At 36.8% G+C, this 24550-nt stretch overlaps 1 protein-coding gene across 1 annotated transcript in view; it reads left to right on the forward strand.

Annotated features, from left to right (window-relative positions):
- PLCL2 (phospholipase C like 2) overlaps positions 1 to 24550 on the forward strand; it is a 99541-nt gene that overhangs the window by 50129 nt on the left and 24862 nt on the right. Inside the window, exons 3-4 of the mRNA XM_009086102.4 lie at positions 4325 to 6811; positions 10193 to 10396. Of these exons, the coding sequence (XP_009084350.1) occupies positions 4325 to 6811; positions 10193 to 10396 (2691 nt within the window). The remainder of the gene's footprint in view (positions 1 to 4324; positions 6812 to 10192; positions 10397 to 24550) is intronic.

A 24550-nucleotide genomic window follows, 5' to 3' on the forward strand; every position in this document is an offset into this window, starting at 1 on the left:
TGTGTATTGAGAGGAAAAAAATCCAGTGTTCAGGTCCCTGCTGCGTGAACCCAATTTTGCATTCAGGGTCACCAAGTGAAATGTTTATGTTTTGTGACATCAGGGACTTTCACTTCCCAGATGAGCACTCTGAAAATCTGTCACTGTGTCACTTCCTCTTGTTACTGTTGTCTTTTCTGTTTGAAGTCCTCTGTTCTGAAAAGAGCAGGTGTCTTTAGTCATGGAGAGAGGCAGGATCACAGGCATCCATCTCCAAAGTTTGCATGAGCCAGTGTGAGGACCATTCTGTATTGGCAGGGGGAAGGAGTGTCCAGCACTGTGCTCCAGCTGCTGCCCCACACTTGCCACTTTGAGGGGGTTGGCAAGCCCCTGCCCTGGGCTGTGTTCTTAATTCCACTCAACCTAGTGGTACCTAAACATCTTGGCAACTTAGTGTTTAAATATATTTTAAGTACTGCTTCTGGGGCATGATTCATTTGGGCATTTACAGGTCATAAAGTTCTCTCTCTGCTCCTTTCCTCTGGGAGATTTTTACAAACCATACACTACTACATCATTTCCTCTATCATCCTGATCTGTTACATTATCAGATCTCTGTTTGAACTCTGCCCCTATCAGTACCAGTGGTTATTGGAGATGCCTTTTAAGTAATTTTATCATAAAGTTGCATAAATTAAAAGCATTGCTGTTCAGGAATGAGGTGCATCTCTCTCAATGTCTGATTCAAGATTCTCTGTTGTCTCCAGAATTCTATTTTGTAGATAGTGCTGTCTTAGTCACACAGCTATTTCTTTGTTGGTACCTTGAGAGGAATAAAAAAAAGTTATCATGGATATATTCTTCCCTCCTTGTGTTTTTAATCCATTTTCTCCAGCTGTCTCTGTCTCTTAAGTGCCCCAAGTGACAGCTGGGATAATTTCTGTTTTTTAAACTGCTAGATGCTTTGCTTTCTGTTGCTAGGAACTTCTGGATAAACTAGACTCTTTGTGTAGTCGCTTGTAGTGGTTATGAGCAATGTTTCAAAACAGTTTTATCTGTGGTCTCCTCTATTCCTCAAAACATCTTGCAGGTGACCTTGGAGCATGAATAGTATTAGGAAATGTGTTGATGAGGTGGTGTTGTTCTGGTTGCAGTGATTAGGCCTTATGAAGCACTGACAGTCTTTAGGGGAAATCCTGTAATGATGACAGGACGTGCTACAAACTGTAGATAGACATTGTTCTTCCTTGTGTGAGAGATCCTAGAAAGACTGAAAGTTGTTTCAGCACAAAAAGTGTAGCTGCTGCCTTGGACTGAATTATGCATCTGCACTGTAGAGTCAGTGTCACTTCCAGCATGTTGAACAGCAAGAACCCTGTAAGTCTTATGAATGCCAAGGAATCACTCCTGTGTTTGTTCAGATGCAGTTTTCTGATGTGCCATTCTTTTTGATTCAAGGCAGACCTAAGGCTGTGAGAGACTTGACCCAGTTCATGAATACCACCTCACTTTTGGGACAAAATCCTCCACATCTTAGAGCAGAATAAATCTGTCTCCTCCGTGCCTGACTATATTGCCAAGGCTCACAAATGAGTTTCACACACAGTTTGTGCATGCTCTATGCAATTCCATTCTCAGCTTGTGGAGTGAGAGTTTCTTTTCTGTGTCTTTTCAGACAGGTGGGTAATTCAGACTGGTGAATTCTTCTCAGCAGTGTCTTTGATTAAAATATCCTTGAAGTTACTCTGATCACATGGAGATTGATCGTGGCTTCCATGTCTGTCAGGATGGGGACTTGCACTTGCAATCTGGTAGTTCAGAATTATTGATCTCTGGAGAAGCAAAAACTTATGGAGGGTGCTCTGGAGCTCAGAATGTTTTCACAGCAATTCACACTGTGGTGCTGGCTTTATATAAATAGTCTGAGTGGCTAGATTCTACCTTACAAAAATGAAGAGTACTGCTGAACTGGCTGCGAATTCATCTGGCAGGCAGGAGAAATAATTCTGCAGGTGATATATTGAATTGCTCCTCTGATCCACATGCATGAACTCCAAGCTTTCAGAGCTGGCAATGGAACTGCCTGGAGATGGGCTTCTTTACATCAGATGGCATCCAGAAATAGGAAATATTTTTTTTTTCCTTTGTGGTTCAGTGACTTGGATCAGATACAGCCCTGATCATAGAGAAAGGTGTAGACCTTTCTTCTGACTTTGGTCAGGTAAGATAATACTTGCCAGGCCTTGATGGTTCTGGTGTCAGCTGTCTCTCAATCAACAGTATTCCTCTCTCAGGTCTGTGACTGAAAAATCTGGAGCATTTAGGAGTTTCAAAATGCTTAATTCCAAGCCCTGAACTATCAGGCAGGAATGTCATTGTTCACTTATGTGGGACTGTCCTTTGCCACTTTTTCAGGTTAGGAGATATAAATAGGTAGACTAACAAGCTAGGCTTAGAATAGAACAAAAATCTCTGTAAGCAAAAAACACATTTGATTTTTTTTTTTATGTTAAGGAAATTTGCTGTTGTTTGGAAACAGTCCTTATGCCTAAACTACATGTAATGAGATTCTGAGAGTCAACCCTGTGCAGTATCCATTGCAGGTGTTTGATCTGCAGTTGGAAATAAAACAGTCCTCTGCAGGGTTATTCACTTTTACTGGTCTCTTGAGAACTTGAACAAAGCAAATTCTGCTGTCATTAAAGGTGCGAGAATAGTATGGTTGATTAATTTTCTCAAACACAGAACATCAAATATTAAGGCTGCTCACTTTACTAATCATTGTTTTCAGTGAAAGACTTCTCAGATGCTTATAAATGAAATTACAAAACCAGGACTCTGCATTTTTAATTTAGTGAAATTAAACATACAGCATGTGTGTACTGAGCTGGAAATGCGTTTTGTAATGGGTGGTTTTTATTTGAACATCTGTTCAGCATGGCAATCGTTAAAAGTTTTCTTTCACTTTCCTTTCTGCCATTTAAGCAATGCTGCTTTGCACTGGAACATACTTCAAATGGAAAACTGTTTTAGGGAATATAATTTTTTTTTAGTAAAGCTAGAAAAGTAATTCTTTGCACTGTGCTAGTTTATAAGAACACTTCTAATTAAGGTATCTAATATAAAAATATTTTAGTGTAAGTGTTATTTCAGACTAAAAATTAGCTCCTCAAGACACGCTGCTTTCAGAAGAAAAATCCTAGCACTTTTCAGTCTCAGAAAATGCAGATAATGAAAGCACACATTATTTCTAAAATTCAGTTCTTATGAAATTGATAGTACTTAAGTCATGTGTTGCTGATTTATTTGCACTTGCTTTAATGAATACAAATAGGTACAATAAAGGGAGCTAAATTACCTTTCCCCCCCTTTTTTATGCTTATGTATCCTTATATACCCAAGCTGTCTCTAGTAAAGTAAGATCTCTGGGTTATCTAATTGCTTTAAGAGCAATGGTGAATCACTTTTGCTTCCCTTCCTGACCAGGTCATCTATTCAAGTTCTTTCTAGTGACATGAAGGTTCTTTGGAAACAGTTAAACTGTCTCAGAAGTTCCCTTCTGAGTCACTGCTGTATTTTCTGAAGCTCAGAAATTGCAAAGCTGCATCTACTCCAGTCCAGTTCCTTGTGTTTCAGTGCAGCTTCTTTAGACTGCTGTGGGTATTTTCCTGCTAAAGGGAGGGATGTGTGAATGCTGTGGGCAACCTGTGGGAAGAACATGGATGGGTGCTCTGGTGAAGGGAGCTTTGCATAAAGTGCTTCCTAAGTCTTGTATGCTTAGATTAGGGCCATGTCCTATGGATTTTATGTAGTTAGGACCGTGTCCTATGGATTTTATGTAGTTAATTGTGTATTAATGTTTCTGTGGCCCAAGGACCCTGTCAGCATGGTATTAAAGCATTATATTCTGTACTGACAAGTTTGGCAAGTATCTATAGGACTGTATAAGGACTCAGAGAAAAGCTTGCTTCCTACTGCCTTGATTTTAGAACCTGTTCTCTCTCTAAGTAGAGTACAACTCATAAAATAAAATGCACATACATGTATGCAATAATACAGCATTATTATTTTGTTAGCATTCAAAACTAATATTTTTAAATTTTGTGTCCATCAAAAGTACTAAAAATTAACTCTGAAGGATTACTTATAGAAGCAAGAGCAAATATTAAGGCATTATTAGTATTTTGTGATGGTGCCAGTAAGCATTTCCATCTTTCTGGTCATCACACAGACTTTATTGAACCTCTTGATGAACTTCCAGCTTTAAGTTGAAACCTATTTCAATGTTGAGCAAAATCACACTGACACATTATTTTTTTCTCCCTCCCCCCTCCTTGTTTACCAGGATGGTACGAAACAGAAGCGAGAAAGGAAGAAGACTGTGTCGTTCAGCAGCATGCCCACGGAGAAGAAGATCAGCAGCGCCAGCGACTGCATCAACGCCATGGTGGAAGGCTCCGAGCTCAAGAAGGTCCGATCCAACTCCAGGGTGTACCACCGGTATTTCCTCCTGGATGCTGACATGCAGTCTCTGCGCTGGGAGCCTTCCAAAAAGGATTCTGAGAAAGCAAAGATTGATATCAAGTCAATCAAAGAAGTGAGAACAGGAAAAAATACGGATATCTTTCGCAGCAATGGAATATATGACCAGATATCGGAAGATTGTGCGTTTTCAATTATATATGGAGAAAATTATGAGTCGCTAGATCTCGTTGCTAACTCAGCAGACGTTGCAAATATTTGGGTTACTGGCTTAAGATACCTAATTTCCTATGGAAAACATACTCTAGATATGTTAGGAACTACTCAAGATAATATGCGGACTTCGTGGCTTTCACAAATGTTCAGTGAATCAGATGTAGATAATTTGGGACATATACCCCTATGTAATGCTGTGCAATTTATAAAAGACTTAAACCCTGGTTTAAAAACGAATAAAATTGAATTAAAATTCAAGGAGTTACATAGATCCAGGGAAAAAGCTGGTACTGAAGTAACAAAAGAAGAATTTATTGAAGTCTTTCATGAGCTTTGTACCAGACCTGAAATCTATTTCCTGTTAGTTCAGTTTTCAAGCAATAAAGAATTTCTAGATACCAAGGACCTCATGATGTTTTTGGAAGCAGAGCAGGGTATGGCACAGGTCACAGAAGAAATAAGCCTTGAAATTATTCAGAAATACGAGCCAGCCAAAGAGGGCCAGGAAAAGGGTTGTCTTTCTATAGATGGGTTTACGAATTACCTTACTTCACCAGACTGCCACATATTTGATCCAGAGCATAAAAAAGTTTGTCAAGATATGAAACAACCTTTATCTCATTATTTTATAAATTCATCTCATAATACATACTTGATAGAGGATCAGTTTCGAGGGCCTTCTGACATCACGGGTTACATTCGCGCTCTAAAAATGGGTTGTCGAAGTGTTGAACTGGACGTATGGGATGGTCCAGATAATGAGCCCGTGATTTACACAGGGCATACAATGACATCGCAAATTGTCTTCCGTAGTGTGATTGACATTATTAACAAGTATGCCTTTTTTGCTTCAGAATACCCTCTTATTTTGTGTTTAGAGAATCATTGTTCTATTAAGCAGCAGAAAGTGATGGTACAGCACATGAAGAAAATTTTGGGGGACAAACTGCATACGCAGTCTCCAAACATTGAAGAGTCTTATCTACCATCACCGGAATCACTTAAAGGGAAAATACTAATTAAAGCAAAGAAGCTTTCTGCCAATTGTTCTGGACTAGAGGGAGATGTTACAGATGAAGATGAAGGAGCAGAAATGTCACAGAGAGTGGCGAAAGAGGGGGTAGAGCAGCAAAACTCAATGACAGGGAAACGATTCCAGCTCTGCAAAGATCTCTCTGAGCTGGTAAGCATATGTAAATCAGTTCAGTTCAAAGAGTTTCAAGTTTCATTTCAGCTCCAGAAATACTGGGAAGTGTGCTCTTTTAACGAAGTGCTTGCTAGCAAATATGCCAACGAAAACCCAGGAGACTTTGTAAATTATAACAAACGTTTTCTCGCCAGGGTTTTCCCCAGTCCTATGAGGATTGACTCTAGTAATATGAATCCCCAGGACTTTTGGAAATGTGGTTGTCAGATAGTAGCAATGAACTTTCAAACACCTGGCTTAATGATGGACCTTAACATTGGTTGGTTTCGACAAAATGGAAACTGTGGCTACGTCCTTCGTCCTGCTATCATGAGAGAAGAAGTTTCCTTCTTTAGCGCGAATACAAAAGACACCGTGCCTGGAGTTTCACCTCAGCTGCTTCATATTAAAATCATTAGTGGGCAAAACTTCCCTAAACCCAAAGGATCAGGTGCCAAAGGTGATGTTGTGGATCCTTATGTCTATGTCGAAATACATGGAATCCCTGCTGACTGTGCTGAGCAAAGGACGAAAACTATGCATCAGAACGGGGATAATCCAATTTTTGATGAAAGCTTTGAATTTCAAATAAATTTACCAGAGCTAGCTATGGTGCGTTTTGTAGTACTGGATGATGATTACATTGGGGACGAGTTTATTGGGCAGTACACTATTCCCTTTGAGTGTCTCCAGACTGGTTATCGGCACGTTCCTCTGCAGTCATTGACTGGTGAAAGTTTAGCTCATGCTTCCTTGTTCGTGCATGTGGCCATTACTAATCGAAGGGGTGGTGGGAAACCTCATAAGAGGGGCCTCTCTGTGAGGAAGGGCAAGAAATCAAGGGAATATGCTTCTATGAGAACATTATGGATTAAAACAGTAGATGAAGTATTCAAGAATGCCCTCCAACCTATTCGGGATGCTACGGATTTGAGAGAAAATATGCAGGTACAGTTTTATAATCAATTTATTGGTTCATGTGTGTGCCTTTGTATTATGATGCATATGGAATACCTGCTTTTTTAAAATGTCTTGTATGTTGAGCTATTTGAGTCTAATTCTGAACAGCTCTAAGAATGGATCATGTCTGAGCAGCCTTTTTGGTGAACTCTCTACTGATGCAACCTCGAATGCACACGTGTATTTTGTTGAATGTGAAGTGGAAATATGACTCCAGTGTTAGAACTCAACCCTAATCCTATATCTAATATTCCTACATAGGAATATTAGAGATACACTAAAAGAAAGTATGGCAATATTTTAGTTTTGAAAAATTAAGTAGAAATGTGGGAAGACTATACAACAGATAGAAAAGGGAGACTTTTAATGCTTATCAGAGACCTTATTTGTATGTCTAAGAATCTTTAGCATAGTTTCACCTAAGTTATGTTTTTCCTTTAGTCCCAAATAGAAGGCAGTACTTTCAAGAAAGATCCGTTTGCTTTCCATGATTCTTCCTAGTTATGTTAGAAATACATGGCATTAGCACTGAGGTGTTGGAAGGCATCTTCTAGAAGAAGTTGTCCTACTTTAGATGTCATATTAGTAAACATGTTGAATTTAGGGAAAAAGTGCAGTCTGAAGTGCTTTGTTTTGTGGGAGCCAAGAGATGTCATTTAAAAACATGTGTTACTTGGAGATTCCAGGTGCATAACTCCTTTTAGAAATGTGTTCAAATTGAGTTTTAAAGTTACATTTCATTAAATAAAACTGTATTTATTAACTTCTGATGGAATGCTAGTATTGATGAACAAAATTACGAATCGTCATTTCAAATGGACTGACCTATCAAATCCTCTTGGTGCTATACAGTGTTAAAGGAAAAGAGATTAAAGGAAACATCTGAGACCTGATTCTGGATTTTAAAGGCACATCAGTGTATATAAATTTCCTTAATGAATAATCTTAAATTAAAAATATTCTAATAGTAATACAATTTTAAAGCTAATTTTTTATGAAAGAAGAAATTAGTACATCATTATGCAGCTCTCCCATTCCACTTGGTATATAAATTTGCTCTTTTAAAAGATAATTTAAAAACTACAGGGATGATACTTTGACTCATAAATGTTTCAAATTACAGGCTGCATGTAAAATGAACTTTACCTGTAGTTAACCTACTGAAGGCCAGAATTCTGTAGAATGAAGAGTACTGTATTTTAAGATACTTTTCAAGGAAAAACTGAGTTGAGGAAGCAGTGAAAACATAGAATTTTGTGTAGCTACATTAAACTCTTGAATGTGCATGCTGCAGTGTGCACAGTATAATGATATAATTGAAAACAGACTCTACAGTGGGGTTTCTTTGAACATGAGATATTAAAAGATATTTTATGTATTTTATTCTGTCAGTTTGAAAGATGTGCTATCAACTAAATTTATCATTATCTCAAAATGCTATCAAGAAGATATTTTAAGCACATGAGGGAAGATTAATTTTTCTTAACTTTGCTAACAGACTATGTAATGTGCACCATTTAAACTCCATGTAACTAAGTTTTTACAGCTAATAAAAGCAAATAAACCACTCCATTAAAATAAGTATCAATTTATGCCAGGGAATGTGAGATTTATTTAATTTTTGTATTACTGAAATTTTGTGTTATAAATTGTAATGGTTTTTATGACCAATATATCCTCAGAAGCCAGATTATAAAGGGCAAAGTTGGTTAGTTTGATTTTTTTAATATAAGATGGAATAAGAGGAGAAAAGAAAATGTGCAGCCGCAAATTTAATATTTTCTATGAATCTGTATAAGAATAGCTCTTTTTGTTTCTATATTACCATGACAAAAGCTGATGTCATAACTTCTTATATATTGATGAAAGTATAATATGGGTGATTGAACTGGGGTGATGTTACATGTTGAAGTTACTTAATGGTATGAGGAATAGTCTCTGGATATAGAATTGGAAGTCCAAAGGCAGGAGTTACAGTAGTAGTACATATTAGTCCTGTCCTGCCTGTCATTAATGAATATATACAATCCCTGGGTCCTCATTAACCTCTCTGTATAATGGTTGTTCATAATGGCTTATCTCAAGCCAAAAAGACATGTACTTATCTCAAGCAAAATCTGTTTGAATGGATTTCCCAATATCTGTCTCTTGAGCTGTGTGATTATTGTGTCATTGAAGTGTACATCAGTTGATAAAAGACGTTTCTGTTTCCTGGACATTTACTAAAAGTACACTTTTAAGTGACTGGGTAGGTGCAGTTTTGTGTTCACATAATTTTGCATGAATGTGCTGCACATACATATTTGGAAGTCTGCTTTGGTATGTCATCTGATAAAGGAGCAGCAAAATATTTCACATTTCACATTCCTGTTTGAGTTAAGGTCGGCATTATGTCTTCCTAGGGACATGTCCACAAATGAGTCTTACCATGCCAGCAAGATGGAAAGTGATTTGGATTAAAGTGGAAATTTGTATCACATACTCTGCCTGGATGCAACATGAGAGAAAGGAGCACTGAGCACATTTGAAACTTAAATATACCATATTTTTGTGTTTTTTTCCTGCAGGAACACAAACTCCAGACCTGCCATAGATCACCAGTTCCCATTTGGTACTCCTAAATTCTGTACAGTGCTGACAATATTCCCATCATGGAATGTCAGTGGCTACTTGGAGTCACACTGTATTTGTAATGCTGTAAACTTTCTTCAAGTTTAAACTTATGGCTTTATATTCTACCACGCTGGATATAAAATATTGCATAAAAAGTCTTAGGGAAAGGTACAGAATCAGTATTTAAGTTAAGGTACCTTAAAAAATTCACTTAATTGTGGCTCTATGATAGGAATACTTCAATAGTGGAGTGCTGGGTTTGTCAATCTCACCAAATGGGAGCCTGCAGATCCACAGCACGTCTGGACTGTAGTTCAGGTATGTTTAAAGTTACAAATGTGCTGAATTCCTCCTTCTGCTTCACTTTGCTTAATTGGGACATTCAGCATCTAATTTTTTTTACTCTTGGCATTTAAAAAAATGTCTTGAAAATTTTCAAGGTATATAACTGCTGTGTTTTATAATCTGTTTATTTCCATAGTTAATGTTAGCCATGATAGAGAGGAGATGTGCTTGTTCTAAATAGATGTTTTTTTCTGTGGCATGTACTGCATTCCTTGAATTTTTAACATTTTTGTAAAATATATGTGTAATACTGGTTGGTTTTGAAAATGCCAGTTCTTCAGGGAAAAGCTGTGGTAATTGTAGCCCAACCGTTGTAGCTCAAGTATAACAGTGAAGTATTTTATCCTGAAATAACAAGACTTTAAATTTCATATTTAACTGTAAAGGAAACTCTTTCTTTCCTTTTTGCAGAATGCAGTAGTTTCATTCAAAGAATTATGTGGCCTCTCTCCTGTAGCAAATCTTATGCAGTGCATTTTGGCAGTGTCTATGCACTTGGTTGGGCCTGATAATACACCCTTGGTAGTAGTGAATCTCAATGATCAGTATCCAACTATGGAGCTCCAAGGGATTGTTCCAGAGGTCTTGAAAAAGATTGTAACAGCATATGAAATGGTGAGTAGTTTTTTTGTGGTTGTCTTATATTGTCTGTCTAAAAGACTTTTTAAATGTATATTTAATATACTGTACCATGCTTGTTTTAAAAGTAATTTTAACCTGTGCTTCATTACTTGTGCTTGGAAGTTATTCCCATGGATGTACAACAGTGGTAGTGTTTTCATGCAGAGTAAAACATAGAGATTATTGATATACAGCATGCAAACACGTGCTTGTACACTTCAGAAGGTAAAGTGGTTTTGTCAAGAGGATTTACCATGAAGAAGAGGATGTATTGATTTACCTGTTTTTCAGTAGTTTGAAACTTACTTTGTATCTATAAGCCTCTTACTACTTTACATTTTCCACTTGGGGGACCTTGGTTTATTTTGGCTTTGGCTCAACATCGAGTACAAAAATGTCAGGCACTGCTTTTAGGCGTTGTAGTTTAATAAGCACCTTGGCATGCAAATTCTACACATGCTCTTTTATTTTCCTTTTCTCTGTCATTCTTACAGATGTCATTTGAGTAGCCATTTTTACACATATAAGCAGCTGTAACATTAACTTCAGACATTATGTTTCGGTAAATACATAAATTGTGTCTTTAGAGACTGGAAATTAAACATGTTGCAGGAAAAAAAGAAGGAAGAACTAACACACCAATAAATACTGATTTACATCTGAATTGCATTAATTTGAAATGTGGAAAAAAGATCCAGAAGTGTGTCATTTGATATGTCCTCCTTATTTCCACAGAAGTAATCTGGCAGAATGTAACTGTTTATTTATTCATTTATTTAATGTTTTCTTTCACGTGATGATAATTTCACAATAATTTTGTGTGCTAAAGTGAGAAACCTCACCTGGCAGCATCAGGTCACTTGCCAGGAAAAAAAAAAGGACAAAAATGAACCAGTATCCCAGTTTCATATATATCTTGTAAACCGCTTTCTAAAGAAAAGGTAGCTTTATAATTATTCTATACCAAAGTGAAAAAAACCACTCAGTGATAATTAGCAATGTGGGCAGAGTTTGTCTAGTTCAGTGGTGCATAGATGTGACAAAATCTGGTTGGAATGACAGCAGAGCTACAAGAAGATAGTGTATATCCTCTTAGTGGTGGCTTAGAGGATATCGCTGTAATTAGGATGTAAACAAGCTTGGCTGTTGGGATTACAGCTGCAACAAGTAAAGAAGTTCTGTTTTCTTGCTGGACATGTCTCTACCTGCAGTTTGTTCTGATGTGGTGATGCTGCGTGTTAGTGACTAAGCTATTCTAGGTACTTAAAATCTTGGTTCTAAATCTGGAATACATTTTTTTTTTTAATATCACTTAGACAAAGGTGACTTGTGACTCCAGAAATCTTTATAATCTTTATAATCTTTATTATCTAAGTTTGCTTTGCTCTTTGGCTCTCACATATGTTTTTTCCCCCACACATATTATACTCTATACACGAATATTTCTGTACTTGAGAAATCTACACTTCACTTATACATGTAAAAGTAATAGAACATTTATTTGCTGGCAAAAAAAGCATTTTCCCATCTTCTTGTCCCTGAAATATAAATACTCAATTTCAAAGAAAGAGTATGATAGTGCTTCTAGCTCTAAATGGTATTGAAGATAAGTAAATTTAAGGTTATTTTAATCAAATATCAGTTATAAGTTAAAATAATGAGATGCATTTAAATTTGTGACATTTGGCTTTTGCCAATGCTCTGTTCAGTTTGACAAAAGATTTTAGGCAATGAAAATCTGTAGGGTATGCTGGAAAATTAAGTTAGCCATTGGAGACATATTCCTGTGCTCTTATTTCTGAAAGCACATTGTGAAATGGTGGGTGATATCTGTATCATCTTTTCTTCAAAGACAGAAGAAGAAATGTGATGGTGTTTAGTTCATATATGGGTATTTGCTGTAGTGGCAGATGTTCAGAGTCTGACAGATTTATGGTTGGGGGGGGGTTCTATGATTTTGTGTGTGTTTGACAAATTTTACCTCATTAGTTTTGACTTGGGGTATTTTTGTCACGATTAGTTAATACGTGGGTGTAAAATTCTGCTTAATAATGAGAGTTCTTCATGCCAAATTGAGAAAGGGTAGATGTACTGACAAAGTAATGATTACCCTCTTGTCATACTTTCTGCTGGCTTATGCCTCAGTGCAGGTCAGAATGATGTAACTCTGTACTTGCAGGGTGCCAGGTGCTGTATGAAGTCATGTGGATAACAAAGATAGAGTTCAATGTTTATGAAACAAACCTGCATTGGTGTATCATAAATGTATGCATAGGCTGTCACTATCTTGTGTGCCCTCTCAATGTGGCACATGTAATGGCATTCTCAAAGTGTGATTGTTTCAGGTTTGTGATTTTTTTAGTTAATGAAGGGATTCTTATGTGTCAGAAATACTCTCTTTTCTATAAAGTGATAATAAACATAGAAGGTAATATTTAAGATTTTAGTTATTCAGAATTTGTTTACATTGGGAGGGCTTGAAGAACTCATTGCTGCTGTGTCAAGTGGGAAAGGATGCAAGACCTGAACAGCAGGACAGTCAGTCCACCTTGAAATAATTGCAAATAAGTGCAATACTGCAGGGGCACATGGAAAGGAAAGAGTATCTTCAGTGCAATGTAGGTTTTTTAGAAGAAACAATGAGGTAAATGATAATAAAATAGTGTGCCACTAGATATTTGGGGGTTTTATCTTTAAACAAATAGCACATAGTTAAACAAATAGATTTGTTAAATTATCTGCATTCACTTAATGGAGGAGCTGTTAAGTGATCAAGGCTAGTACTAGTCATGGATTGAAAAACCCATGTTATAGGAACTGAAGTATCATTTCTGGATAATAAAAACCAAATATATCTAGGAATTTTTGAGAAAGGCAAAAATTGCAGGTGTATTTTTCTTTAACTTCTCCATGCTCCTGAGTATTTTTCACCCTACCATCTTTTCACTGCTTAACAATGTTTTATTTTTCCCTCTTGTTCATGAACTTCAGCTTCCTTTATGTGATACTTCAGCATGCACTCTGTTGGTGTCATCACACCCATCACTGATCAGTGCTGCAGACTGAAGCTTGGAGTTAAGGCAAGTGCCTCTTCCACACCATTGCATGTTTTAAAAAATGTCTTATAACCTTTAAGATGAACAGTAAGTAAACCTTAAAAGTTATACTATGGCAAGAGAAAAAATAAATTATCTTACCCTCAGTCTGCAGCATTATTCAGTGATGAGTATAAGAACACTTCAGAGATATGCTAGAGTACCATACAAATAAAGCCAGATACTGTTGAGAACTTGACTGTCTCTGGTTGCCTTTAGTAGAGGATGAAGTGTCCCCTTTGCTGAGGATAGGGTTCTCTGAACTTTGCAATCTGGCATTTACTTCTAAGAGAAAAACTAATACAGAACAGGTGGATAACTGTACCTGTGTGAAAAATCAGTAGTGCTGCTATAGTAATTAGGATTAGATGTTATTAAATCCTAATTAGATAATGCTGCTAGTTCCATTTTTTCAGTTTTTGGGGTGGTTTTTAAATTTTTTTTTTAAATTTCGATTTTGTAATTCAGAATGTCTACAGAATGTGGTATAAGTCTGTATTTGATTTAAATGAAATCAAACAAGATGAATAGATTTTGTATATACACCCTAGGGAAGGACTTGAAAGCAGGTTGTGTTTATTGCTGGTGGGGGTTGTGAGATCATGAAAATGAGAGGTATTAAAAGAGAGTGACACTATTAGATTGGAAAACACCATATCACTGGGGATGAGCAGTGCTGTAGTAAGCCTAAATCCGGTTACCTTAGATTTGGCTCTTTCCAGCTACTGACTCAATACAGCAGATTGCAGGTGCACTCATGCAGAAGTTAACTTCGTGTTACAGAGCTGGAAATTTCAGCAATGACAGAAACTAAATAAGATAGGCTGTATTTTGAACTTGAACTGGAAAGCAGATAATTTGACTCCATACCCGCTAAAGTTACAGACTGAACTGATACTAATAGGGCTTATTAAAAGCCTATCTGAAAAGGACTGATTGTCAAGGTTTGGTAGTAATCCTCTCAAACTTCAGCTACTGCTTAAAATTTTAAATATTCTTCACTTTTAAAGCTCATCTTGATATTAATATAGATTAATTGAGCAGAGTTTTATTGGGCATGTTGGATTGAATTCCATAATTCTGAAGGAAGCCAAGGGTATATCCATTGCCTCTTTCACAGGGCCTAAGGAAGAGTGATTAGCAGATCTGTTTTGATTTATATTTAGCTCATAAAATCTGTATTAGTTTCCTGTTGTTGATATAGGTCCTTGGTTATGGTTACTGTGCAAATACAATAAGGAGGATTATGGTTATGCTGTGATTATAGATTTTTATCTTGAGAAACAAGTAGAGCAAGACTTTTCTATTTCAGCTCAGCCTACTAATGTGTCAGGGTTATTCAGCTGAGAAGCCTTTGTTCCCCAAATTACCCTTTGAGGTTGCAAACTTCTGGGGCAAGCAAAAAAATGCTGTATCCAGTGCTGATAATTCACTCCTAAAACTGAGTGAGCTTCAACTTGTGCACAGGCCAAAATAATTAAGTTTCTGACTGTGTCAGGGGAGGCTGAGTTCAGTGTCACCAATCTCCTGCAGTAGAACCCAATCTTTGGATATCACATGATTTTAAATCATGTGACAACATCTGCTCACCACTTGCATTGTGCACTTGAAGGAAATTCAGATTTATCCATATGGTACATTTCCTGAGGAATATGTGACTGGAATAGACCATGATAGCTGTGTTCTGAGCCCAGTTGGTTCACAATATTGTCCTTGAGCCCATGACTTTGAAGTCGAGCTCCATGAGTTTTCCATGTTACAATTTACCTCTTAGCATTATCTGGCTTATGAAGAAGAGAATTTAATGCTTTGCTCAGAAGGTTGAAAAGCTATTATTCCTTGCTTTTATACTTGAGAGCATAACTACATAAAACAAAACAAAAAGATAAAAGAAGTAGTCAAAAGAACAGACATCACAGACACCAAAGATACCACCTGGGGAGTTTGAAATAAATATGTACCACTTATCAAAAAACGCTTGGGGAGAACAAAATAGAGGAGGTTTTCTCATGAAAATAAGGCATCTTCCAAATAGCTGAAGTCATTTGCAAATGGGGAAGACAGGATCCATATTTAACCCTGCCAGGGCTAAATAAGAAATAAAAAGAACTGACAGTGAAGAATTCCAAAAATGATCTGCACAGACTTAAAAATAACAGTAACCTCTTTTCTGAAAAAGCAGTAGTCAGTCAAAGATTATGTAAGTTCACTAGCTGATCAATGTTTAAAAGAAAGCCCCAGCTCAAGAGGCAAAGCCACAACACTTAATTAGCTCTTGCATCCACATACCTGTAGAGATCAAGGTTTCACATGAAATGCTTCTTTATGAAAGGCTAATTGCAGAATTCATCTGTAAGTGAAATGCTTACTGAAGATATTACATAGGAAAGGCAAAAGACTGGGAAAATAATACCCCAGAAAGAGGAGATACTCATTTAAGAGTTCTGAAAGATCTCAAGAGTTGATGTATCAAAACTGCTAATTGTTGTGTGTATTCTCTCACTTGAAACTGACTATCAAAGTTGTTAGTGTGGTACCAGTGTTTTAAGAGATTTCCAGGGAAGATGATGAAATTACAGATCAGACAGGCTGACATCTGTACTGTGAAAATGGGTAGAAACTGTTTTGAAGAAGAAAATGAGAGGAAACATGGAGAAATGTGTCATGTTGGGGAAGAGTCAATACAGCTTTTATAAAATGAAGGGCTCATTAATCCCTTGGAGTCCTTTGATGTTGAAAAGCATGTAGACACAGCAGATCAGTCTGGGTAGATTTTCCAAAGCATTTGACAAAGTTTCCTTTCAAATGCTCATATTAAAATAAAGTTACCATCAAATTTTTAGACTTTTAAAGTTATTAGATCTTTTCTGATAGCTGAAGTGCATGTTGGACTCAACCTGGTGCTCCAGCAGGAAAAGAACTGTTAAAGACAGTTGCTTGTGTTGATTTTTGCATTAAGGATGTGTTTTTCCAGTAAGTGGATTAGAGATAGTAGGTATAGCCCCTGCAACTTTGATCTAGCTCAAGTAGCTAAGCACTCTGGAAGCTGCTTGAATTAATGCTGCCCCCAGATTTGCCAAGATCATCAAGGTGTGAGGTATGTAGCTGCTTAGGCTTCCAACAGTTTTCTCAGTCTTAAGTGGTAGATTGTTATAACATGTGTTAAAACAGTAAATTTCAGAGTTGGCAACACAAATGCAGTATTTAAATTGTGTTAACACAGAGTGTCTCACTGTTTCCATATTTGCCTCTGGCTTTCTACAGTATTGCTTACTTTCATTATCAGTCTCTGCAGAATAGAACTGTCTTTATTTAAGTAATAAATAGATATTGTTTGGTGGTGAAGAGATCTAAGAGAAAACATACATCATTCATTGCAATTTAATATTGCAAATAGCCCAGGTAATGGTTTTTGCCATGTTTAATAAATTATAGTAATTGTAGATCCTGGTTTTTGAGATGAATTGAAATAGTTACTGATTGTGTAGCTATTAGTCTGTCATAAAAACTGGAAACAAAGCATTCATGGAAAATGTAGTGAATAGCTTGGACAGTTTCTTCAGAAAGAGTTGTGCTGCTTATTATCAGTTTTTATTTTCCTGTTTTATAACAACATGAAGGTTGTAATTATGCTTCCAAAAACAGAGCTGCAGATGATAACCTTAGCCTATGCTGGGCTTTTTCAGTCTACAAAGCAAATGTCTAATTTTGGGCACTCAAGACTCCGGTGCCAAATGTTGTAAAGTACGAGCTGCTTTGCATTGATTGAAAAGCTCTGATAATGACAATTTAATGCTTCTGTGAAGTCAAGATTTCTGCATTTCTTGTTGAGAGCATGGATGGTGAAGCTTTTTGCATCCTCTCACTAATCCCATTATGTCTAATGGCCGACTCCCAGTATTCATGAGAGCATAAAATAATACAGCTACTCAGGAAGAGGAGTGCATGTAGCTTTCTGTCCTGTTTTAATGTAGTCCAATGAAATGTTTATGGAAGAGCATAAAAATAGGTCAGATGCTTAGCAACTTCTCATATGTATTACATATTTCCAATAGGGGTTGTCTTTCTCAATAAATTTTAAATTTGGTGTTTGTCTTTTTGATTCCATCTGTGTGAAAAAGAAATTGTGGCTATTAGAGCTGCTACTGATGGTCCTCATTTCAGAAATAACCTATTAACTACCTATTAATTTTTTCACACAGATAATCAATTTTTGCTTCTTTTACAGATAGAGGATATTTTCATTTCATATACATGTCCTTACTTATTGTCCACTTTTCACAGGTTTTTTCATTCTATCAGCTTTAGTTTTAAAATTATGAAAATAATTTTGCTACAAAAGCCAGATTGTCAGAAAAGTGAAAAGCAGTGACTATTGGATTTTAAAGAGGTTTATTGTCCTTGGGTACATAGTTTGAAAGAGAGCTGCTGATTATTATATTTACTCTGTCTTCAGCCTAGTCTTTCTCATATACTTGACTGATGAGGAATTAAGAACAAATAGTTCTCTTTAATGGAGGACTTGTGGACTGTTTGTTCCTTTGGTAGATTTTCTTAAAAAGCTAAAAATTGGGGGAAATTAATTCATTTTGGGATGATGCAGAATTAAGAACAGATTATGTCCTATTTTTTCTCAGACTTACAAGAATTAGTTTTGGTAAGTGGATTTCATATCTTTTCATCCTGCAAAGTATTATGGCATAATCTTGTCTTGTTTCTTTCTGAAGAAAAAAAAAATGTTTTCCATGTATGTGTTTTCTAGAATATAAAGTATTTCAAAAAGAGGCGGGAGAGAGGAAAGGTAGGCTGAAAAAAACCATGAGTCTTTTCCTATGTTTTTTCCGCTTAAATGGATAAACTGCCACTGTCAGGTACAGCATTACATTTTTATCATAATATGCCAGTGAATTCAGTAAGCATAATGGAAATTCCATCTGCTTTTTAAGTGGGTTTTTTTTTTTTTTGGCAGTGGTTTAAAGTCTAAAGAGAAACATATTACTTGATTATATCATAACATAAGTTGTACTTGAGGGGAGGCCATCCTTCCCCTCTATTCAGTGCTGCTGAGGCCATACCTGCAGTGCTGTGTCCTGTCCTGGGCTCCCCAGTGCCAGGGAGGCATGGATGTGCTGAAGAGTCCAACAGAGGGCCACTAAGGTGATGGAGCATCTCCTACACAGAAAGGCTGGGAGAGCTGGGACTGTTTAGTCTGGGGAAAAGAGGGCTGAGGGGGATCTTATCAATGTGTATAAATTCCTGAGGAGAGGGTGCAAAGAGGCCAGAGATAGGCCACTTCCATTGGTGCCCAGTAACAGGAGAAAAGGCATGAAATGAAAGCCAGGAGGCTCTGTCAGAACATCAGGTAACACTTTTTGACTGTAAGGGTGACTGAAACTGAACATTGGAAGAGGTTGCCCAGAGAGATTGTGGAGTCTCCAGCTTTGGAGATACTCAAAAGCCATCTACTCATGGCAGCCAGCCATGGTAAGTGGCCCTGCATGAGCAAGGGGGTTTGGATCAGATGGGACCTTCTGAGGTCCCTTCTAGCTTCAATAACTCTCTGCTTCTGTGCTAAATTTATTTTCTTGTACAGCTGAGGAAATACTTTCTAACTTAAGACAATGTATTTGCTAAAAACCGTACTGCTTTGAAGGAAATTTGGTTTGATGTGATGAGTCCTCTGTGTATAGAGAAGTAGCAGCTAGCAGCTTGGTTTTCTTACCTTGGTCCTTTGGACTGTATTCAAATAGGAGAAAGATCACCTTTTGTTTATAGAGCTTTGAACTTTTTGTGCAAAACCACACCTGATTTCTATCTATAAAGAGGTTGTTATTGATTGTTGTCATGAGCCAGAAAGCTCAGTTCTTTTGAGTGGAGATGTCAACTTTACTCTAGTTCTTTTGTACTTAGAGTCATTTAGGTTGGAAGGCTCCTCTGGAGATCATCTAACCCCAAACCTTGCTCAAAGCAGGATCAGACAGAGCAGCTTCCCCAGGACTGTCTAGTTGGCTGTTGAATATTACCAAGGGTGGAGACTCCACAGTCAATCTGGGAAACCTCTTCCAGTGTTTGACCACCTGAGATTCCCCCCTGAGCCTTCTCTGCTCCAGGCTGACCAGTCCCAGCCCTCTCAGCCTCTCCTCATACAAAAGATGCTCCAGTTCCTTAAATCTCTGTGCCTTTGTGCTGGACAGTATTCCATTTATTTCTTGTACTGAAAAACCCCAAACTGGGATGAATGCTCCAGCCGTGGTCTCACAAGAAGGAGATGGGAAAAACTCAGCATGGGTGTACAAAAGGGAAATCAGGCTTAGCCAGTGTGTGGCCTTCTGCAACGTGGTGGCAGTCTTGGCAGAGCAGAGGAAACCTGTGAATGTTTTTTCCATTGTAAAAGTTGACTTCTCTTGTTTATGGTGGTCCTGTTAGAAGTTGGATGTTTCAGAATTCTTTCAGTGCGGTGTCTACACTGTAGGAACATTTAGAACACAATGCATTTGAGTTGTGAGATTTGCAATCTGATTTTACAGCAATTTCTTTTCTTATTTGCTATAACACCATTCTTCTCCAGCAGAAAATAAAAGGCAGCACATATAGTTTAAAACAACTCCTTATGCAGCTGCAGAGCAAGCTGACCATGGCAGTTGTCACTGAAAGGACTAAGAACACTTCTTCTGCTTGTTCCAGTGCCACAACAAAGTTGCCTTCTGGTGCATTGACATTGAATGCTGGACTGCTTGGGTACAATTTATACAGACATTAAAGTAGAGCTGACCATGTTTTGTTTGAGGTCCCGGTACCTATAATGGTTCTTGAGGGCAAAGAGTTTATAAGGAGTTCCTACCAGAGTTCCTTTCCTTGCTGTTACTGCTTGGGGCAATGGTAGCAGCTTCTGATCCTCACTGTGTAACACATCTTTTGAAGTGGTGCAGATGCTATTAGCAGTTTGGGATGCCCTGTGTTTGGTTTCCTATTTTTGTGAAGTGCTGTTTGATAATGGTGCTATTTGTACCATCCTGGGCTTAATAACATGTCTGGAAAATGCAAATGACACGTTTATTACTGCTGTTAAGAGCTCCAGTTTGGCTCCTGAATACTAAAGATACATACATTTATTAGAAATGATGTAGTTTGTGATTTCAGAAATATATCTAATACGCAGAGGTTTGGGTGAAAGTAGAATGTGAGTGCTATTTCAATGAAGATTTGGTTTATACCTACTGTAAGTATGGTTTCAGGTTTGCTGTTGGAATGTAGATCTAGCAGTATTGGCAACACATTTACAGATGTCGAAATTTAACATGTGTGGTGTGTTTTTCTTGCTAAAAATAACATTCATCCTTGGAGTTGCAATTGTGTCAGGGAAGGTGTTTTCTCTCACTGAATTTCATCAGCCAGACACAGTTTATAATTGTTTGATTTTTCCATTTTAAAATACAGCTGATGTCTTCTTGTGTGCTACCAACCAGTTCCACATTGGAGGGTTGGATTAATCCTGGGGGTTTTGAAAGATTTCTTCCCCAAGGCCTATAAGGCCTATGTTAAATGTGATATTTTAAATATTTACAGTTGAGTTCAGTTACATACTTTCCACAAGCTGAGGGCATAAACAGAATGTTTTATCTTCTATCAGAAGACCTGGCTGTGTGAGCCTAGTAGAAATAGATCTTGTGCAAATTCAGCTAAAATTAAAGAAATGGTTTCAAATACATTCATGTGTACATACATGTGAGCACTTGCATTGATCTACATGGTGTCAGTTCATAGCACTTAACTCTTTCATAAAACAACAAATTAGACAACAAACTTTGAAATATAAAAAAACTGTCCTAAAGGGTAATCTAGACATTTATATATATAATCTTAGGTAACCATCTTAATGAGAGAGTTGTGTTTTGCTGAGAAGGAGGATAGATTTTTTTCAGTATAAGAGTTTTTCATTTGGTTTGTGAGGACAGCATCATGTAAGGGATGATCTGTTAGCAATGCAGTTCCATCTGTTTGAAGCAACAATTGTGATTTCTAACCATCATCATTGGCTTTTTAAGGTAGGAATAGTGTATATAATAATGCAGGTCTCCAGTCGTCATTGAGAATTCTGTACTAATCATTTACCATTTATTTCTGAACAATAATAACAATAACAACAACTACTATTATTATTGAATTTTTAAAACATCTTTCTTGACATTCATCCATTTGTTAGAATAACTAAGTAAAATGCTTGCATGATTTAACCAGTAGTTTGAAGAATACAACAAATAGATCAAATTATTAACCTGGCCTTCTGCAAAAATGTGATGATTCAAGGCACATAAAGCATACTATTCTGCATTTCCCATTTTCCACTGACCAACAACACAAGTAGAATGGTCCAGTCTGAAATGAGCACCTGAGGAATTATCTGCTCATGCTGAGATTAGGGTGTGGTGGTGGTGTGGGAATTGAAGGGAGAGTTGAAACAATTTCGACATTATATCTAATAAGTTCTATATTTAAAATAATTTTTTTGATATTTTGAATCTTTGCTTCCAGAAAAAAAAAGCAACATAGGTTAAAATGTGAATCAGTATTGAGGCTTGCTAGAAAATATAGCTTACTTACTAGCATGTGTTCTTTTCTTGAATATGCATGGGTAATTTGCAATACATTTCTAATGATCAGGTGGCAACTGGTTGTTCCCTATTACATTTGTTTCCATTTCTCTTTCCAGATTTGTCACTGATTATATTCTAGAAGTTGGATGTGGTTAGAAAACATCTGCCTATAGATTGTCTTGTTCAATATAGTTTGGTGTAGAGCAGATTCTACCTGGTCTTTCTCCTCAATTTCCACAACTAATATGCCTTGAGATTTCCATGTCTTACTCTGCTGCAGACATAGTGTTTTCCACACTGAAGCTCCTCCTTACTCATCATTTTCTATTTCATTTTTTATATCAATCACACAAATACATGCCAGTATCATTTGGATTGGGCTAATTTTCTGTTTAAATATAGGCATTTATACATAGTTGTTCCATATGCTGTGTCTGCCAAAAGTCTTTCAGTCTCTGTGAATGTCTATATGAGTGCTTTCATGAGGTTAAAACTTTGGCTTGAACACTTGAAAGAATTCATACGTTCAAACACTCCACAAGAGTGATTTAAAAAAATAGCTGAATCCATACTAAAAGATGACTGTGTGGTGAAGAGCAATGTAAGAATAAAATGATAATGAACTAATAGTATTACTTTATTAATCAAGCACAACTAGAAGGTGACACCTAGTCATGCACACAGCATACTGCTCCATTACATTCTTAGGGAAGGATATTTGAAAATTGGGATGTTCCATAATAGTGATTGAATGGTAGTGGCAGTCAACCCCTGAATTATTGCTAGCTCAGCCAGTTTTGCTCTGCAGTGCTGTTTATCTTAAATACAGCTTTGTGTGTATTTTAGAGACCAAAGATAATGAAAGTAACTGTTACTGGTCTTGAGAATATAAAAGTGGATATTAGAATAATTTCTGCCACATGAAATGCATTGCCATTTTTCTTCAGAAGTTACAAAGAGGGTATTCCTTTTGATCTGAAGCAGCTTTCCATTCTGGAACTGTGAAATATGAAATTGGCATGTTATTATAAATTGTTCAGCGTTAGCCTGACCATGATGAAAGGACACTAATACAGCGATTAGTTTCTTTTCCTGTCATCTGCAGAACTAGTAAAACTTTCTTCATTTGTCAATACAGAAAGTAAACAGAAAAAGCAGTAATGTAAGCATTTTTATTCTTCTTAGAGTTCTCTTATTTCTGAAAATCAGTGCAGTGTCTCAGAGTAAGTTTTCTAATCAGCTGAGACTTGTTCTCCACTGCTTCTAAATTATCTGATGTTCATGTAGGTTGTATGAAGGAAGCAGAGCAGATAGATATGTTCTGAGTCTGGGAGAGGACCTAACTGAGATGACTTAGAAATTATGTTATTAAACACATGGGGTCAGGAAAACAGAGTAGGGCAGTTGTTATATTTCTTACAATTCCTTCAAGACAAATACCTTGAATGAGCAGCAGAGTTGTTCTCTTTTTTTTATGAACTCCAGTCAAAAGAGTGCTTGGGTGAAAGGACTCATATTGATAGGGATCCCTCTCTAGTCCTTAGTATTGTGTGTGAGCGTCCCAGAAAAGCCCAAGAGTCATATGTGCTCAGCATTTCATTTTTCAAGGTGATTTTCAATTCAGAAAAACCTGCTTTACAGTTTCCTTTCAGCTGTTAAGCAAAATAACATCAGCTATTGGAAGTATACAGCTGCCATCAGCTGTGTTTTGGTTCTCTCCATTCAAGTTCTTTGCAAAAACAAATTTATTATGTGACATACATATTGAAACAGGTAAATCCTTGCCTGTCAAGCAAATTTACAGTGATCTTATTTCAATTTGTGAATTCTGTTTTAGAGACTGAATAGTAATGAAGCACAGTGAAATGGGGCTTTCTCCTTGACTGATTAGGAATAGTCAGTTTGCAGCTCTTCCTATGTGGGTGAAATATGGTATTCTCTTACTTAAATTGTCTTCAATTTGTTACACTTGGATAGTAATCAGCATAATTCTAATTATGGGTAGTTTTTGCTTGAGTGAAAATTGATATTTATATTCAAAGCACAATCCAGTTTAAACTGTGGTAAGCTAAAGTTTTTCATTTGCAGCTTAGCAACCTGATCAAGTTATTTTTACTTCATATATTATAATTTATGTTTATTTAAAGCAAGCCCAACAACTGGCATAATATAAATCAGGCTAAGTAGATACTTTAAATAGAGATTAATTGGGATGTGAGGATTAAATTAAATTATCCAGTATGATGACCTCCACATACTCTGAAGTTGCTTTTTCACATGCTGTTTGTGTGTAGCAAGTAAAAATTCAGGGTTTGCATCATCTTCTTTATTGGCTCAAACCGAAATAATAGAAATAGAACTAGAATTATTTTAAAATGCTTAGTCATTTGTTTAAACCAGATTTTTGTGCAGCTGACAGTTACAGAAGCCTGTAGAGTAGTTTGTCTGTGCAGGTGTTT

Source organism: Serinus canaria, chromosome 2 (assembly GCF_022539315.1).
Source record: "Serinus canaria isolate serCan28SL12 chromosome 2, serCan2020, whole genome shotgun sequence".
Taxonomy (NCBI): domain Eukaryota; kingdom Metazoa; phylum Chordata; class Aves; order Passeriformes; family Fringillidae; genus Serinus; species Serinus canaria.